We start from the raw sequence: 13551 nt of genomic DNA, 5'->3' as shown, positions 1-13551 counted from the left end.
TGGCATTTCTGAGAAGGAGGCACTTCCACATCCAGCCTGCCCGAGCCTGGGGGATCCCTGCTTAATTATCTCCTGCTAATTTCACGGAGCTGCTCCTTTTCCCAGCTGGCACCAGCAGCCCTGATCTCGGTGCTTGGGGGCCTTTTGCTCCTCACATCCCACGGGATGGATCCTCCCCGGCGCGGTGCTGGCAGACAGACGGCACAGCCGCCTCTCCTGGGGTGGCATTAACCGGCACCGCTCCAGGCTCAGGCTCCCGGGAGCTCCTGTGAGCTCCAGGAGCTCGAGGCTCGCATTCCCAAGGGGCTGCAGGAGCTGCGGGAGCTGCGCGCAGTCCCCGGAACCAGCTGCAGCGCAGACACCTCATTAGCGCTCAGGCCGGAGCTGGCAGCAGCTTCCTCCCAGCAGCTGTTGGCGCCGAGGTTTTTTCCACTCCCCCGGTGTTCCAGGTTCTGTTGGCAGCAAATTAACCGGGAAGTTGTCCCTACCGAGGCTGGACTGCAGCAAAGGTTCCCATCCCGCCTCGCCAAACCCCCTGCGGACACGGCCACGTGGACGCCGCAGACCAGGGCAGCATCCCTGACGGAGCCAGGGGTGTTCACCTCCGAGGTGGGAGGGACCTTGGCTGCCCTCCCCACCTCGCCCTTGCGCTATCCCAGCCCTAGCTAAACAGCATTCCTGGGACAAAAGCCCCCTTGGGCGTGCGCTGGCTGTTGGGGTGAGCGCTCCAAGGGCTCCCAGCTCGTTTTTGCAGAGGCAGGTGCTCCAGCAGGTCCCCAAGAGCCGGGATGGCTCCAAGGATTCTGTCTCCATAAATCTGCCTTACAGCCAGGGCCTTATCTCTTGCAGTCCATCACTGCTCCAGTCAATCCCTGTGTGTTCAGTCTTGGGAGAGGAGGAGGGAAGGAGAGGGATGGTCGTAGCTCTGCTGCTGCGGAGAAGTCAAAGCTGTTGGTCCCAGGCAGGAGCCCCCCGGGAACAGTCACACCCCCCTCAACCTTCCCAAGCCCCCATTCCCAGATAAACCCACCTCCTGCCCAAGCCTGGCCATACACTGAAGTCTCCTGGGAAAAAAGGACTCAGAAAAAAGGAAGCCTAGGCTTCCTTTTTCCATTAGAAGACAAGGGTGAGGAGGCATTAGCCACTGCTTGAATTGTCCAGGGAAAGTTTTTCCAACAGCAGGAAAAAGGTTCTGGCTCCAGGTACTAGGTGGGCACAGAAGTTCTTGAAGGAAGAGGACTTGCACATAATAAATAGGGATGGTAAACATAGAGATTATACATGTGTATAGACATACAAGAGATGTTTGTCTATATACATACATAGAGATATACATAAATATAGTAAACATGTAGAAATAGGGTTGTGAAAACACTGTCCCCTCAGGGTGACTAAAAGAATCTAGTCTTCCCTACAGCAATTTCCAAGCTTTCTTGTGTGAGGGAAGATCCTGAGGGAATAGGAAGCAGGGCATAACCTTTCTCTGTGTTTTGCCTCGCAGAAACCACAGTTAAGTCAGAATCAGGGAAGATTCTGAGTTGGAAGGGGCCCCCAGGGGTCACCGAGTCACCTCTGAAGTGAGTGGCCCACACAGTTATCGGTCTGGAATCAGCTACCAAGGCAGGAGAAAAGGGACACAGAGAATGTTGGATTTCATGAAATACTTTTATTTTTGTAACTAAAAAAAAAATAAAATTAAATAAAGGTTAAAACTGTAAATACAGGATAAGTAAAACACACATAAGTGCCCTAAAACCCCCTTTCCTGTCTTCTCGGCTCAGCTCTGGGGGACGCAGGAGGGGCTGGGGCCGGGCGGTGAGTGCCACACGGCCGAGCTGGTGCGCTTGAAGTAGCGGGGCTTGCTCTTGTAGAAGATGTGCTCCAGCTGGGGACTGGGGATGGCCCCAAACAGCGCATCCACATCCACAGGGTGGTAGTACTGGTGCAGGACAGCCTGGTGGAGTTGTGCCCCTGGGGGAATGACACATCACGCACATGGACATGCTCTGCTTCACCCCACGGGCTGGGCATTGCTCTTTCCTTGGGGAACAGGGCTGTATCCCCGTTCCTTCCCCCCACCAGGGGACAAGAGGCAGGTGGGAGGAACTCTGGTTTTGCCTCAACCCTCGCAGGAAGCGGCGCTGATCCGTCAGCATATGGACCCAGCGCTGCTGGAGCTGCACACACACTCCTGGACTGTGCCTTGGGATGGCTCCAAGTGAGGCTGGGAAGGAAAAGGAGCCCAGAGCCAGCACCTACCGTCGGCCCAGGCAGGGACAGGCTTCCGAGGGTCGTTCTCGTCATCCGTGGAGTCGTCACTGTTCAGATCCAGCCCGTAGTCGTTCTCATCAGCTGAGGGGGATCCAGGTCTCTGCACGCCCTTCGGGGGCATGAGGCAGGATGTGGAGAGGGACTTCTCGAACTGTGGAGAGAGAGCAGGGATGAACAGAGGAAGCAGCTCTTCCCTGGGGCAGGACAGCCAGCCTGGCTGGGCAGGATGGACACCAGGCCTAGATGGGACAGCCCCCAGAACCCCAAAGTGTACCAACACTGGGCTCCCTGCCTTGACACCTCTTAACCCCTCGTCCTCTCCTCTTTTCTGTGGAAAAACCTGGGAAGAGTACCCTGTGTGTGTCTCAGCACTCAATGTTCCCACACTCAAACCTCTCCCCATGTTCCGTAGCAGTTCGGCTTTCCCTCCCTGGAGCTCTGACACGAGCCAGGATGGAGCCCACAGCTCCAAGGCAGATTCCTGGCCGAGGCAGCGCTCGAGCCCAACTCCGAGCAGCCTCTCCCGCCCCTCTCCCGGCAGAAGGCTCCGCAGCTCCACCTGGCACAGCCGGGCTGCCCGGGGATGTCGCTCCTGGCGGGATGTCGCCTCAGGACCTGCTGCCATCCTGTGGTCGCTTCCAGCATCTTTCCGCCACATCTTTTTTTTTTTTTTTTTCCTCCCCTCCCTCACAAACCACTTGTTTTTCCTTCGTATTCCCCGCGTCGAGCTCTGCGGTGGCTCCAGGGGCTGATGAGCCCCAGCTGGCCGAGGCCACCCGCGGGCTCTGCCGGCGCCAGGGCTCACCTTCACGGCTTTGCTCAGCCACGTGCCAGGGGCAGCACTCGCAGCTGCGGGTGGTTTGGGCTTCTTCTCCTCTCCCAGCTGCTGCTGACCGTCTGCCTCCTGTAAGACACGGGAATTAAAAAGTCATCCCTCACCCGGGCAGAGCAGCCAGGCTGCTTCTGGAACAGAGCCGTGTTCTCTCAGCTCTGACAGGACCCAACCCTCAGTGTCTTTTCCTGCAGAAATAACTCCAAAGGCCAAGACTCTCGTCTCTACTCAAGTCCAGCCCAGCTCCCCGGAGCCCACACTCACCTTCTTCACTTGGAGCCAGGTGTTAAGAGCTGGGAAAATGGATTCTGGTTGCTCATCTCTCTTCTCCTGCCCAGGCCCCAGGGGCAACCCTTTGGGGCTCTCTTTCCCCTAAGAAAGAGGAAAAACCTTTACTGCTCAAGTTCCTTTCCAACCAAAAACCCTTTTCCCAGAGTTTCATCTCCCATACTGCTCAGCATGTGGAGTTAGATCCACTTTCTCCTGGCTGGAGCTTTGCCAGGCTCACACTCTGTCCCTGCTGCTGGATTCAGAGCTTATATTAAATTTGTACAGCACAGGGGAGTCCAAATGCCAGGGACCAAGTGAGGGAGAGCAGCAGGAGCAGACACAGGAGGGAGAATTGATCCTGCAGAGCAGGGACCACTTGGGGCATTGATTTTTCCACTAATGAAGGAGTTACTTTAAGAGTAGAATGCAAAAGCAAGATGTTACTGTGATATTTCAAGACAAACAGCCCTGACTTTAAGCCTCAACATTCTTTGTGTGAGTGCAAATGAGGTGACACTGAGCCGTGGGGCACCCGAGGTTTGGTGTGGGGGGGTCACATCCTCCAGGCACAGTGAGGGAATGTGGCAGGAAAATAGAATCAAATATCCAGTATCCATATTTATTTCAGGATCAGTGAATGCCCTTTGAGGTGTTTGCCCAAGTGCCATTTCATGGCTGTCACCATCTCGTGACACAGCTGAGGGCTCACCTGCCAGCCAGAGAACCCCTGACAACTTAGCAGCAACTAAGACTCTGTAGGAGAGCAGTCCTTATTTTGATTGTTATTTGATCCTCTAAATGACATCCCAGAAACGCAGCGCTTGGAAAACATTTGATCCTAAACCCAGCCTGGGTGCTGCAGAAAGGCTGTTCCCAGAGCACTCCAACCCCACCTTGGTGGTCCTGTCAGCCAATGCTGCTGGCTCCAGCTGTGCTTGGGGGGGCTTCTCCTTCCCTCGCAGCTTGGGATCCCTGGGGAAACGGAGAATTCAGAGATGGAAGCATGGCCATCTGCCCCCCACCTTCTTACAGCCTCCTGCCCCAGCACGCCGATCTCCAGGCAGCCCCAGAGCCCGGTTCCAACACCACATTTACATTCACTGCTCCCCTGTGCCCGTGGCCAGTTCCCTGCTCGCACCTCTCCTTCGCTTTTTCCACCTGTTGTTGCTCTAGCAGATTCTTCAGTTCCAAGACTTTCTTCCCTTTTTCCTTCACTTCATCCTCTCTCTTTTTCTGAAGTGGTTCTTGTTGCTCATTTTCTTCCTGAAGAAGAGAGGAAAAGCCCTGTAAGCACCTCCAGCTCAGGTGGGGAAGGTGGGAGGAAGCAAATGCTCTGAGACAACCTGTGCAGGTCAGAGCTCACCTTTCCTCCTGTGCCTGTCCACCAGGTAGGACATCTCTCCCTTGTGTCCCAACCCAACCTCAGCTGCCTGGACAGAGATCCGGCAGCCCAGACCCCAAAATCCCTGCAGCAAGAAGGCAGTGACCTGTGCCTGTCCCACCATCCACAACAGCACGGGGGTCCCTGCTGTGCCTGTCCTTTTCCATGTGCAGGAGGGGGCTGAGCTGCTCTTACCCCCCTCAGAGCTTTCTGCTTCCGTGCATCCACGTCCCCGTGTTTCTTCAGGGTTTTCCTCTTGCTCCGCTCCTCCGACACCTTCTCCTCTCGCACCTGGGAGATGTACACCTGGGAAAGTGCCCACCACACACCCCCTGGGCTCCCCTCACAGCCTTGGAAGGAAGGTCTGGAGCCTGGGATGTTCCAGGTCCTGTAAGGAGCCCAAGGACCCAGCAGCCAGCAGTGGGACCAGCCAGGGCTGGGTGTGCTTTTGGCCACTCAGGGTTTGGGAAAGGCTGAAAGGAGCATTACCCCTTGTTTTCCAGGGCTGACCCTTTTCAAAGGTCAGTTCAGTCCACCCCAAGATGAGCAGTCAGGCCTCTCCCAGAGGCTGCCTGGGCTCTGGGCCATCAGGCACAGCTCCCTCAGCCCTGCCCATCAGCAGCACTGTACATGGCAGCAGCTGGCCACCAGCTCAGCCGGCTCCTCACCTGCCTGCCCCCCAAAAAAGGGCCAGGCCAGGCTCTGAATCCCAAACCTGACCCAATTTTACCCCCAGCTGAGTCACAGACACCCCCTGGGCACCCTGTGGCCTCACTATCCCTCACATTCCGAGTGTGGGGACCAGGTGAGGCTGTCACCTGTGGGGCTGTGCCCAGGGCAAGCAGAAGCTGCCACATTCCTTAAATCCAGAGCACCGTGAATGTAGCCTGTCACAACAGGAATGTACAGAGGGCTGGAGAACAAAAGCATCCCCTTGTCAGACAGAATTCTGGCCGCTCTGATGCACTAACTCACCACTGATCTGTCACCCCCAGCAGCTGCCCTGCTCACACATCCTGGTCCCACCAGGAGGCCCAAACCATGCTCAGCCTTCCCACCTTCTCATCACTCTGCAGGATCTTCTGCTCCATCCGCTTTTTCTTCTCTTCCTCCATCTGTTCCACCCTCTCCCGAGCCTGCAGGGCCTTCCTCAGGCGCTCCTCCCGCTTCCTGGGCAGCGCAAGGGCAAGGGGGACGCTGTTAGCTCTGCCTGCTCCATCACATCACAGGGTGAGAGGGGCAGGCGCTGGGTAACTGGGGGAACAGCTGTTCTGCTGAACTTGCTTTGGCAAAGCTTGGCCCCAGCTCCATTCTGTGTGAAGGTGGGACACGAGCAGGTGCCTTGCAGCTCTAGGAGTCAGGAGCAGCAGGGCTCAGTGTGCCCAGGCAGCACAGCTCCCCGGATGCTCCTTCCAAGGGGCAGGCATAAGGCAAGTCTGCGCTAACCAGGGAGAAAGGTACCCAACTCACTGCTTCATTTCTGCCTGCCGCCGTCTCTTCTCCTCCTCCACTTTCTTTTTTCTCTGTTCCTCAGCCTCCTGTTTCTTCCGGAGGTTCTCCAGTCTCTGCCGCTCCTTCTCCTGGAGGGAGAAGGGTCTGCACTGTACCAGGTGCTGCGGGGGGGCTGTTTATCCCTGGTACACACAGTGACTGTCAGAGCCATTCACCTGCATGCCAGGACGTGGAGCAAGGAAGACAACACAGGTCTGGCAACAGGGATTATCCAGTGAGAGCAAAGGGGCCAGAAGTACAGGAGGGAAAATCCTCAGTCCTTTGGCTGCAGAGAATTCCTTGACCCAGCAGTGCCCAGAGCCCCCAGAGATCCTGCCACCCCACCACAGATGTGGCAATTCCCAGCGTGGCCAGAGGGCTGATGGACACCAGGTGAGAGGGGAGGGTGCAGTCAGTGCCCAGAGGCCTGGCAGGATCATCAGCCCCAGGTGTCATCACTTACAACGAAGTCACCCTGTGGAGAAAGCACATAAACACAGTTAAAAGTTTGGAAGTAACACACTCCAACCCCCTCAGGCAGCACCTGCACCCCGTTCTCAGCTGCAGCTCACACCAAGTACATGATAGGGCCTGACCCTGCAGTGGTCAAAACTGCCAGACAATTCCTTCTGCAAAGAAAAGCTTTGCACTCTCCTACGGATCAGCAGTTCCAGGATAATATGTGGTGTTTCTGCTGATCACAGGCAGAGCAGCTGGGGTTCCTCTGCACAGGAGAAAGGTTTGGCAATTGGGACTAAAAACCCCCTCCTTCCTCAAGGAGTCTGATGGAGAACCCTGAAGCCAAGTTTCTTCCAGGATCTGCGCTTTTGCTCAGCCAGGAGCAGGTTTATGCTCTTCTAAGGGGGCAGTCCCTCCTGCCACTGCCCCGCACCAGTCCCCCAGAGGCTGAGACACGACTCACCTTCAGGTTGGGCCGGGTGGGAGTGTTGCGCTTGATGAAGTCCTTGATGCCACCCCCTCGTCCCGTGGGTCCCGGGCTTTGCAGCAGCTGGTTCCTCTGCACAGCCTGAAGGAAGTTCTTCAGAGGCTTCACCACCTGCACGGAGAGAGGGAGAGAGCTCAGAGCCTGCCTGGGACAGAGGGCACAGGGCCATGGCACCGCTCACCTTTCTCACCTTGCTGGCCGTAGAGGGGGATGACGGAGCCTGGTTTGCTGAGGTCTTGTGCTTGTCATCCAAAGGGGAGAGGGCCCAGCCCCCTGGCTGCTGCCCGTGCCACAGGACACCCAGGGCCTGCTTGTAGCCTCTTGCCCTGGTGGCATCAGCAAGAGGGACATGAGGTGACTGTCACGCTCCCTGGAAGCATTTCTTGGCTGTTCCACACTTCCCCCTAAAGCCTCATGTGAGACCCCAGCAACATACAGGGAGGAGACAGGTCATATATTCCAAACCCTCACACAATCCAAAATAACTAGGTCAGTCACCTGCTCCTGGACCACCCCCTCAGGAACCATCAGAGCCATCTCCCAGCTCTGGGCTGACTGTGCTATGTGTGTCACCTCTGCTTGTTTCTGCAGGACCTCAGGTGCTGCTCCCCATGCCAGACCTGGGCCCAGAACCAAACAAAGCTCCACAGGTCACGAGGAACTTCCAGGAGACAGGATCTGCCAAAGGGGATGTCAGAGCTATGCTGGAAGTGTGGGAGAGAAGGCAGGGAAACGAACCCCCAAAGCTTTGTGACACAAATGACTTCAGAGGCCAGGTCTGAGTCCTTGCAGACCTCTGGCTCATCCCTGCTCCTTGCAGTGCCTCCTACCAGCTGCGGGAGGGATTATCCTGGGACTTGGCATAGTGGGGTCGCTCCTGGTTCTTCTGGGGTTCACTGTTGGGATTTACATGGCTTCCTGTGGAAAAACCTGGGGTCAGTGCCATGTGTGAGGCATCCTGCTCTTATCTCCAGCCCTCTGTGCCCAGATCCCTGTGGATCATAACTGAATAGAGAAACTGGAGCCTGGATGGCTACCTGGAACATCAGGTTGTGCAGGTACCCTGTGGGACATACCTACACTACCCCACCCAAAGGCATCCAGGGACTCTTGTTAGATCCTGCAGCTCCTATAGGGAACAAAAAGTAGCCTGGATTTCCCTCCCCTTGCTCAGAGGTGCAGAAAATAAACATGGGATGTGCAAATCCTCATTTAACACAAACCCAGGGGGAAGGGCCATGGCACTCTGCAGAAAATTCCAGCTCTGGGAGCTCCTTCACAGGTGTCCTCACTTGTCACAGAGACTGAAGCTGGACAGGACAGAGTTTGTCTCAAGGCCTGGGCACATTTACATGCCCTTGCCCACCTAACTAATGCCTTGTCTCTTCAGGAGATCAAAAGTTTACCTGGAAAACTTCCCTGACTGGTCAGAAGTTTTGACACAAATCCCAGGTTTCCCAGGGACCTGCTGACTGCGGTCAGAGCAGCTCAGTTACCTGCAGCATTCCCTGCCTGCTGCTGGGGATGGGGCAGGGGCTGTGCCAGAGGGCTGGCGGCTCGGGGACTGTTGCTTGGAGTGAGGACATCCTTGGGAGCCTGCAGGGAAAGCAGACAAACATTCCCTTAGCACAGCTGCTCCAAGGAACAAGGCTACCGTGGGACCCCTACCCTGGAAAAGCCAACTGCTCCAAGAGGATCTGCTTCCCTGCCAGCAAAGGGCTGTGCTGCTGGCTCATTTCAGGGACACCAGCCACATCCCTGCCTCCAGTGACAACCTCAAGGAAGGTGCTGACTCAGCAAGAAGGTATCCAGACAGTCTGTAGGTTGTTCCTTCCAACTCACCTTTTCCCGTGGGGGGTTCTCCTCCAGCTCAGGCCTGGAAAGGAAGAGCTATTTTCATTATTTCAGCTCCCTGAAGGCGAGTTACAGGTATGTGTGGGACCCCAAGGGAAGTGGCAGGTAAACCTAAGCACATCCAGAGGCTATCCCAGCCCAGACACACAGAGGTGGGGCTGTAAATTCCTCTGAGGGACCATCCCACTGTGCTACTGAGCATAACCAGCTTCAGCCCTGGGTAGCAGGTAAAGAGTAAGCTCTGCCAGCCTTGGGCTGAGCCTTTACCCGTGCTCTCTCCAGCTAGAGCAGAGCTGATTGAGTGCCAGCATCCCAGCATTCAGGGGCTGGTGGCAGGCAGGAATTCCAGGAATCCCTGGGCACACAGTGCCAGCAAACCCTGGGCTGCCCACCCCAGTGCAGGGTTTAACCTCGCTATGCCTGAACAGCACAGCCTAAAATATCAGTCAGCCCCGGAAGACAGCAACACCTGAGCAGTGCCTCACAGAAATCTGTGACAAAGGCCACCCAAAGAGTGTCCTTGCAGGGAATTCTGGGGTCCCTTCCCACCTGCTTCACATGGCAGCCTCACCTTATGCTGCTAGTCATGTCTTCTTCAACAAAAATCTCCAAGGAGCTCTGACCTGGAGAGAAAAGCATAAGTGGGGTTGGGGATTTCATTCCCAGGCTCTCAGTGGCCCCCGGGGTGTGTGTGGAGGAGTGCAGGCTTCCTCCCAGGAACATGGATTGCTCAGCTTTCCACACCAGCACCACACCTCCCTCGAGTGCCACTGACAAACTGGAGTGGGCTGGGAAGGTGCAGCACTGAGGCAGCAGCTCCAGTGCCTGCAGCCTGCTCTGGCTGCCTGTGTCACAGCCAGCATTTCCAGGCCATTGGCTGCAGCTCCTGCCTCCCCACACACCCCAGTGCAGGGATCTGGGGGGTTTGGGCTGCTTTCAGGCTGATTCCACCCCCAAATCACACCCCTTCGCTCCAAGTGTTATAACAAGTGCCTGGATACAGCGTGACTCAAGGCTGACAAAGCTGAATTCCAGAGGCCTCCGTGCTCCATCACAGCTCATCTGCCTGCAGCAGCAATGCTTTTGGAAAGTCCAAACAGCCAAACCCTGCCAGGAGCAGTGGGAACAGAGGATACGAGGGGTTCAGTGCTTCCAGGAACAGCCTGGGTTCCTGAGCCCTGTTCCTCTGGGGATGCTGCTAATTTGGGTCTCCATCCTCTCCCAAAAAGCATTACAGCTCCTCTGCTCATTTCAGGGCTGCAGACTTTCAGCCCTATTGATTTTTCAGAGAGCTGGCAGAGCCATAAATTAAAGCCCCTCCCCAGGGAACTCTTTCCTGATCCAAAGGCACACAAGGCTCGAACCACGTTCTCCCTTCCACAATTGGTGTTTTTTGCCCCTTCCCAACCTGTGTACCCCAACTCCAGCCCCAGCACCTGCACCCCAGGAACCCACAAGGGCCAGGACAAGGAGACTCGAGGGAGCCAGATCCACCAGGGACGAGCAGGGACTCACAGCTCACTCTGCTGGAGGCCGAGGAGGACTCTCGTGCTGCTGCCTTCCTCGCCATGGCCCTGCCGATGGATCTGCGGATCATGCTCTCCCTCCTGCTGGACAGGGAGTATTTTTCCGCCAAGGAAACCCTGCGGCTCTTACTCCGGCGGCGCAGCCTGGATTTCTCCGTTGCTCTTTTGCCGTCAGAGTCCTGGAAGAGCAGTTTCTCGAGGTCTTGGGGAGATCCATCTCCTTGGAGCACAGCAGGGTCTCCATTCTGAGCAGCCTTGGGAGTGGAGGTGCTTGCTGTCCTGGGCTCTTGCTCCCCATCCCTTCCTGGCTGTTCAGCTGCTATCCCAGTGACTCCAGAGACCTCCTGCAGCTTGGCTGCTGCGTCCCCCTCTGGCACGTGCTCCCCCAAAATGGCCAGAGGGGCTGCATCACCTCCAGCAGCACCCTGGACACAGTCCTGGCAATCCTGCTTTCCCAAGGGAATAAAGGCTTCTGTCAGCTGCTTCCCAGGCAGTTCCAGGAGTTGGGGTGTGACACCAGCCTGGGATCCTGGAGCACAGCTGGGCACAGGCACCTCCTCTGCCCCACAGCCAGGGCTCCGGGGCTGCTCTTGGCTCAGGTGCTGTTGGGAACTCAGCCTGGAAGACACCGGCTTGACACTGCTTCTCCTTCGGGACAACCTTAAAGGAAAACCATTTTAAAGGGAGTGATGAAGCAATCTCCCCACTCCCAACTAAGTTTTAGGGGGAAAGAAGCAGATGGTAAGTTTTGAAGTGAAGCTGCTGCTGGCTTTTCCCCTCCACAGTCCATCCTATCCTTGAGGAGAGGGGTGTGGATACACAGCCTAGGCTGGCTCATGGGGACACAGGGACTGTCACACAGCCCCAGGCTGGGTAATCCAGAGTGAAGTCTGGAGAAATGGAAGTGGGAAAGCTGCCTTTAAACCCAGCTCTTGGTTTAGGGGTGAAGTTCCTCCAGGAGCAGCACAGGGCAGAGGACAGTGCCTGCAAAGGGACACACTGTGTCTCACCTCCCTGCTGGCAGCCACCCACCCGCTCTGCCACATCAGCAGATCTTCCCAAATTAAGTTTAAACGAGGGGAAGCACAAACAGGACTTGCCTTTTCTGGGGGAGCACCCATTACAGCCTGAGCACTCCCAGCAGGGCTGAGAGCTCTCCCCACCCCGATCCGCAGCACTGCTTCTCCTGCCCTCCCTCACACACACCAGCTTCCCACGCTCCCCTGCTATTCCTGCTGCTCTACCCACCCTCCGTGTCTGCTTTCTGACAGTCTGAGCTCCAACTCTTCCTCCTGGGGACTTTTCAGCATCATTAGCACGATTTTAATGCCATAATGCACCAGCAGGTCAGGCTTGGCCCATTCCACCATGGCTGCAGCAGGTGCTCCCACAGAGGGAAGGCCACCTTGGCCACCCAGCTGCTAGCCCTGGGATGGGAGCAGCTGCACGGTGGGCTGCCAGGGAGCAGCAGCACCGAGGAAGAAGTTAATTAGTGTCACAGCTACCCTGCATTCCCACACAATTAATTACACCCTGCCCTGCACCCTCCTGCCTTGGCACCCGTTCACAGGTAGCCTCTGTCCCCTTCACATCACCTTTAAAACCCTTAGGTGTGGTCAGTTCTAAGAAAACCACTTGGAATTTCCACTTCAGCTCTTCACTAAGCCCTTGGAGCCCCCCTGACTGCCAGCTCGGACACAGTGCTGGGAGCACATCCCATTCCCAGGTTCTCCAGGCACCAACACAGAGGTTTAGGGAGCGAGCACCAGGAACACCCTCAAACCAAAAGACAAACCCAATGAGACAAAACCCAAATCCAAATAGGCAAAGACGGTAGAGTGTTTATTATTCTTTAATTATAAACAGTGAAGGAAAGCCAGGCAACTTTATCCCAAACTCTCACCAGGATACAAACAGTGATGGATCCCAACGTGCTCCTTTTATTCACTACCTCCCAGAACATAAGTGCTGTTCTGTCTCACTCAAGCACCGTGAGGCAGAGCCAGGAGAAGCTGACCCACCTACCTCCTCCTGTTTAGCTCCTTGTTTTCCTCCCTGAGGCAGGAGGACTGCCTTTTCCTGGGGCGTCTCCTCTGCGATGGCGTTTTGGGCATGAGCGCGGGCTCTGCCCTGAAGCTGCTGTGGAGCAGAAGAGACAGAGCACAGGTTGCTTCCCCCACTGCCTTCAACCTCGCTCCCTGTAACGAGGGTCACTCAGCAGGAGGGATGAGGCCCAAACCCACGCCTGTGTGCAGCCACACCCAGCCAGGAGCTCATTCCCAGGGCCTAGAAGCAGACACTCCCTAGGGTCCCCTCGGGAGCAGCCCCTACCTCTCCAGCATCCTCACGCCCTGCTCCTCCACCTCCTGCAGCCAGGCCAGGCGCTTGTAGTGGGCATCGTGGAGGAAGCGGGCCAGCCTCTGCCCGCACACCTCGAGCAGCTGCCGCGGCCCCTCCGCCATGGCCCTGCCTACAGCACAGAGAGAACAATGCGGGGGGACAGCTGGGACACCCCGCCGAGGAAGGGAGGAAGACACTGGGTTTAAAACAGGTGTGAAGACAGGCTAGGGCCCAGTACTAAATGCCGAGCACGGATAAGGCTTAACCCACAGGGGATCCCTCTCGTCCCCAGCCCAGCGGTGTCCGCCCAGGATCTGCCCCCTCCTCCTCTCCTCACCGACCCCTCGCAATAGGACCGGCCTCTCCCGCCGCCTATTTATGGCCTCCCGGCCAGACCAATCGCAGCGCGCACCTCCCAACGTCCTTGCTCTTATTGGTTGCTGCACCTGTCCGTCACCCCCCGAGCCGTTAAATTCCCGCCCTTCGCGCCCCGCCTACTAAAGACAGTCCTCCAAGGGGATAGAGACGGGCGAGCAGAGCGGCACTGCACCCTTCCCCAGAGTAGCCCGGCAGCCAATGGGGAAGGCGGTCCTTGCAAGCGGCGGGCGGCGATTGGCTGGGGCGGCGGGGCGCGCGCCGG

At 56.8% G+C, this 13551-nt stretch overlaps 1 protein-coding gene across 1 annotated transcript; it reads right to left on the bottom strand.

Annotated features, from left to right (window-relative positions):
- Positions 1-1735: 1735 nt before the first annotated feature.
- LOC126651365 (inner centromere protein-like) lies at positions 1736-13224 on the bottom strand. The gene is made up of 19 exons (XM_050337266.1): positions 12903-13224; positions 12597-12710; positions 10561-11231; positions 9617-9668; positions 9034-9067; positions 8688-8787; positions 8022-8109; positions 7382-7517; positions 7168-7302; positions 6709-6720; positions 6225-6334; positions 5813-5924; positions 4950-5045; positions 4512-4636; positions 4267-4345; positions 3368-3475; positions 3077-3175; positions 2260-2416; positions 1736-1971 (listed from the first exon to the last, which is right to left on the bottom strand). Exons 1-19 carry the CDS (start codon positions 13031-13033, stop codon positions 1778-1780), a joined length of 2553 nt encoding a protein of 850 aa, XP_050193223.1. The 5' UTR covers positions 13034-13224; the 3' UTR covers positions 1736-1777.
- Between the last annotated feature and the right edge of the window lie 327 nt (positions 13225-13551).

The sequence above is a fragment of the Myiozetetes cayanensis genome, unplaced genomic scaffold, assembly GCF_022539395.1.
Source record: "Myiozetetes cayanensis isolate MyiCay16 unplaced genomic scaffold, myiCay2020 scf6-25, whole genome shotgun sequence".
Classification (NCBI taxonomy): domain Eukaryota; kingdom Metazoa; phylum Chordata; class Aves; order Passeriformes; family Tyrannidae; genus Myiozetetes; species Myiozetetes cayanensis.
Note: the sequence above shows the minus strand (reverse complement) of the source record. Positions and strands in the feature narration are given on the sequence as shown.